A 5,325-nucleotide genomic window follows, 5' to 3' on the forward strand; every position below is an offset into this window, starting at 1 on the left:
TCATTGTTACCACCAATGCTAAATTTTTAGAAGAGGACTATGTAATGAACCGCATGCCCATAAGTAAATTTGTTCTTAAGGAAATAATAAAGGACATGTTTAATCTAGTACCAACAATACAAGATGAGATACCAAAAGAAACTGTAACACGTGCACTACAAGAAAAACCCTCATAAACATCGGTGGAACAACAACGGTTTTAAACAAAAACCGATGTCTTTGAGTATTTTACATCGGTTTTTCCAAAAATCAGTGTCTATAAGCGCAGATTTTCGCTCATAGACATCGGTTTTTAAGCCGATGTCTATGAGCGCCTTTTTTTCGTTAATAGACACCGATTTTAATCACGGTTTTTAAAATCTGGTGTCTATGATATAATAAAATAATTTAATTTTCCCACCAATACTTAGCCGAAATTTGCAACACTTCACTCTTCTCTCCAAACCTAAACATATATCGCGCCGTCTATCGTATACCGTCGCCTCATCTCCCTTTTCCCCTTCCTAGATCGACGCCCCTTCCTCTCCCGATCAGGATCAACACAAGACGCCCTTGCTTCTCCGTCCAACCACACCGCATCTCCTCCAACTCCTCCCTTTGCTTTCTTCTTCTGCAAGAGTTTCTCTTCTTTCATTTCCTCTTCTTCATCGTCTTCTACTTCCGTCCATCCGGCTGTGGCGGCACCTGATGGCGGCCGATCGAGCTCGACTACCCGTGCATGTGGTAACGTTTCTTGATTCATGCTGGATCACGATTTTCACTTTCTTTCTGTTAGATTGCATGGACGAATGTAGTTGTTGTTTGATTTCTGGGACCTGAATGTCGGATTTGGTGGTAGGTTGGCATGGCTTTCGCGAATCAGTACTACCAGATCCTTGCCAATTCCCCTCTGCTTCTCTTCCGCTTATACAAAGAGGGAAGCACGCTCAGTCGGCTGGATCATCAGGGCGAAATGATTTCCGTCACCGGCATGGATATAAGATGCCTTGTTTAATTGTCTTCATTCATCTCGTACTTTTATTCTCAAACAGTGGCAATCGTTTTGGACTAAGTGCCGATTCTTTATTTCTTTCGGTCTTTTATTGTTTGTTATTGTAAGATCTACTGATTGGGTATCTTCTGTTTGGTGGTGCTTGGTGAATGACGGAAAGGCAATCAAGGAGAAGCTTCGTTTCGTTGACTATAGCGAGTACAGGGCGAAGATTAAGATAGTGGACGGGCAGAAATCGATGAATGGCTGTCTTAGTGTTCTTGTGGCGGGGTATCTCACCGGGAAAGATGACGCCAAGAAAAAATTTGCTCAATTTTTTATGATGGCCCCTCAGGATAAGGGATACTATGTTTTGAATGATATATTTCGTCTTCTTGCTCCTGAACAAGGTATTATTTTGGACTTGAAAGTAGCATATTATTTTGGACTTTAATTAATTAAACTAAAATGATTTATCTCTTGGTAAATGATCACAGGTTACTGAAGTCGCTACTGATCCCTTCCTCATCTTTGATGGTTTCATCTTCTTGATCTTTTGATTGCAAGTATTAATTGATTAATGCATGCAATGTGTTTGATGAATTTCCTCAAACACTACCCTGACTTGATTTTATCATTTTTGTTTGCATGATTCTCTTGAGTGGTAAATGCTAATTACTGTCACTTGTGGTATCAATTCTAGTTTGCCCCTAACACAATTTCATATGTCAATAGTAGTTTTTGTGGTCGTTGTTGTTGTGATGCATCTCAAGATGCGGCTATGAGGGTGCTTGTGAAAATGACACTTCCACCAAAATCACATGAACAAAGAAAATCCGACAGATTTAGTTCATTTAAGATGCAGAGAGGGTGCTATACCCATCAACAAAATGAAATGATGACATTTAACTTTTCCTTATGAGATGAAATATTCTAGTTGGTTGGCTAGTTATCCTGAAGTGTCATGTTAATTTTAATTAATTAGATAGTTGAAACTGGAAGAGTTTAAAGAAAGCTTATTGGTGTGTTATGGAAGAGTCTTGACAAAATGAAATTTCTCAAGTTAATGGGATATTTTACCAGCTCACTGTTGCCTCAGTTAATACCCTCAGTAACACCATGTCAACCTCATGCCAAAGAATTTTGTCCATGGTTCCAATTCCATGTAGAAAATTAAATCATGGGTCATCTCAACAGGGAATGTGAAGAGTATTATAGCTAAGTAAATCATAAGAGAAGAACATATTTTCTGACTATAATAAAAAAAAATACTAAAACTAATGCTTGTCGTTGCACCATATGTGTGAAGTTTATTATCCTGCTGCTCTTTTATGAGTGTGTGATCATATTTTCAGCTTGGTATATGAAAAAACTACATGGTTGCATTGCCTATTTTCATATGATTAAATGCATGACATAAGTTTTTACTTTAAAACTGGAATATTAACTTTTTGCTTATATATGTTTATGGCATTTCCTCTGCATTCATTGTTTATGGTTAAGTTATTTTCAGTTTTTTCTCCTCTATTTCCCAATTAGTCTATGAATTTTGGTTTTTGTCATTTCTTAGTTTTATGTATGAATTAAGCATGTTTAATTGTCAAAAAAAATTCTCTTTTCTTTAGTGTGTTTTTGTTATTCAAGAGCCATGTATATATTGTTTTTATTAGTGATGTGAGGGTATGCAGCCAAGAGGAACATGCATTCTTCAATTTTATTTTAGCATGCATTTGATCGAAAAGTATTGTGGCATTGTTAAATTATTACATAATTTATTGCAGAATGTTCATCATGTTGGTCAACCAATGCCTGGTGAGGAGCAAGAAGATATAGTCATGACCAATACCCAGAATAACATATTAAATATGAAGTGCCCTTTAATAGGAAAGCCTGTTACAGAATTGCAAAATCCTGTCCGCTGGTAAAGTAGTGCTTCACTCTTTACCAAAGTTTTGTAGTTATGTTTTTATCCAATATAAATTAAAATTCCCTAATTTTTTGTTTGTTAGTAATGAAAGATAAAAACATAACGGTCAAGTGAGATTGTTTCATATGTACAAAGCCATTTTTTTTCTTTGTGAATGAACAAATATTAAACGGTTCACAAGTTAACTAAAAACAACTATTTTAAGTGAACTTCTTTCTTAAATTGCAGAGCTTGGTTTCCTTGGAAATCATGTTCCTTCTTGAACCATATTCAATTTGGCATGAGTCCTTATTTGATTAGTTGTGAACTATGAATTTGTGTGCTTTGTAGAATGCAATGTGAGATATGTTAATGTCGTAGACAACATTCCATAGCTTTCTACTTATATTTCATTCTAACAACTCAAAAAAAAAACCTTTTGGCAGATTATGTTGATTCAATTGTTCATGTTCCTTGAACAATGCTTGATGTATACTTATTTATCAAGTGATGAAGAAGCTTATGACTAGTCTGTTTCACATATTTTTTTTGTTTCCCAAGCAAAAGGTATGTTATTATTATTATTAAAGTCATAAATCGTGTTCATTCTATCTGTTGTTCTTCATCAAGCAGGATGGACTGCAAGCATATTTATGAGAAGGAACTAGTAATCCACTACATAAGCACAAAGAAACCACATCCTCGATGCCCAGTTGCAGGTAAGTGCCCCATCTATTGCAGTTGATCTTTCGTTGTTGATCTTTTTGCTCATTACAGCTACATCCTATCAGGTTGCCCAAAAATTCTCCAAGTTGGACGGGTTGTATGCGACGCCTTGCTTACAATAGAAATTGATGAAATGCGTTTGGCATCAGCTACAAACATAAATTCAACAATGGTAGAAGATTTTTACAGAAGTTGACTGAAAATGGCAACACTGCTCCCTGCAACTAGTCACACATGTTATGCTATGCTATGTGAATTGGTTTAAAGTTTCCATGTTTAATGTTTCTCAAAAACCTAGGATTTGCTCCTTTAGGTTTCGCCAAGAAGAAATAAAAAGGATTAGAGAAAGTTTTTTTTTTTAAAAAAAAAACCTAAACTATGCTTGCTTAGGATTCCTCATGGTGTGTAATCCATTATATGTTGTTAGTTTAAGGTTTCCATGCTTTATGTTGCTTAAAACCTAGGACTATACCTTTTGTAAGTTTCGGCCAAGAAGGAAATGGAATGGATTAGGGAAGTTTAACTCCAACTAGACTTGCTTATGTTTTCTTCCATGTTATGCTATGTATTATGTGGTATTAGTTTGATGTTCCATGCTTAAATGTGGCTTAAAAACCTAGTATCATGTCTTGTAAGTTTCGTCTAAGAAGGAAATGAAAGGGCTTAGGGAAGTTTAACTCCAACTAGAATTGCTTATGTTTTCTCCCATGATATACTATGTATTATGTGATGCTAGTAGGATGCTTTCCTTGTTTAAAGTTGCTTAAGATTTAAGATCATGTCCCATGCAAGTTTCGGCCAAGATATGAGTTAGGGTTTGTAGAAAGATCAAAACCCCAACTATGCGTGATAATGACTCTTCATGATATGCTATGTGATATGTGAACTTTATGTCACCATGTTATACTTATGCAAGGCTTATGTATGATGAAATACCTAAGAGATGCTTCCCTATAAGTTGGGACTAAGAGAACTCTTCATGATATGACAAGAAACATGATATGCTATTTTACTTTTGTATGGCTTATACCGGACCCTAAGAATGGTCCATGGGATGGGCTCCTAAGTTGCCCCTAGGTCGAAGCACGTGCCTAGTTCCCTAGTAGGTTCGGGAGTAGTTACCTCAGATTTATTTAGGGATGCACGTAATTCATGTATGTGGTACAATGTCAGGCCCTCATGTTGAGATTTATGTTTAAGTATCTATATGATATATGCTTTCAAAAGAACATCTTGCATATACTTATTTCAAGCTATATGATTTTGATACATGTTTTCAAAAGAACATCTTGCATATACTTATTTCATGTTATGTGATTATTATGCTTTAGGAAGATGCTCTCTTGAGAGGTGTCTATGATACCTAGATAAACATGCTACTACCTTATGTTTATGCTCTCATATGCTATGTTTATGATTTTGCCCAAATGAGTATGACACTACTTTATGCTAGCGTGAAATGTTAAATCTAGATGTGGGTTAAATGAATATATCACTACTCCATGATTTATGATTTTGGTGAGTAGGAAAGGATCTTACTAAGCCTATGTGCTTATAGTTTTAAATTTCCTTATACTGCAGAAAAGGGTAAAGAATGGCTAAACTAAAGGGAGCAGCAGGGAGGGCAAAGATGTGTGTGGCAGTGGCATGGTAGAAGAGATCTGTGTTTTGTGTTTCAAGACTTATATATGTTTTAAGCTTTTACATGTGAACTATTTCTTTT

General features: G+C 35.7%; 1 protein-coding gene across 10 annotated transcripts; it reads left to right on the forward strand.

Annotated features, from left to right (window-relative positions):
• Positions 1 to 495: 495 nt before the first annotated feature.
• On the forward strand, positions 496 to 5,325 carry LOC122052014 (E3 SUMO-protein ligase MMS21-like). Of its 10 annotated transcripts, XR_006131675.1 has the most exons (7): positions 496 to 723; positions 839 to 1,380; positions 1,468 to 2,891; positions 3,323 to 3,443; positions 3,510 to 3,595; positions 3,668 to 3,774; positions 5,184 to 5,325. XR_006131675.1 is itself a non-coding variant. In XM_042613389.1 (6 exons), exons 3-6 carry the CDS (start codon positions 2,653 to 2,655, stop codon positions 5,202 to 5,204), a joined length of 453 nt encoding a protein of 150 aa, XP_042469323.1. In that variant the 5' UTR covers positions 496 to 723; positions 839 to 1,380; positions 1,468 to 2,652; the 3' UTR covers positions 5,205 to 5,325. The 10 variants fall into 10 exon arrangements, 5 of the variants coding, with proteins under 5 accessions (XP_042469323.1, XP_042469326.1, XP_042469324.1 ...); XR_006131673.1 differs by having other exon boundaries at positions 1,468 to 3,443; XR_006131672.1 differs by having other exon boundaries at positions 3,323 to 3,595.

Source organism: Zingiber officinale, chromosome 3A (genome assembly GCF_018446385.1).
Source record: "Zingiber officinale cultivar Zhangliang chromosome 3A, Zo_v1.1, whole genome shotgun sequence".
In the NCBI taxonomy this organism is placed as follows: domain Eukaryota; kingdom Viridiplantae; phylum Streptophyta; class Magnoliopsida; order Zingiberales; family Zingiberaceae; genus Zingiber; species Zingiber officinale.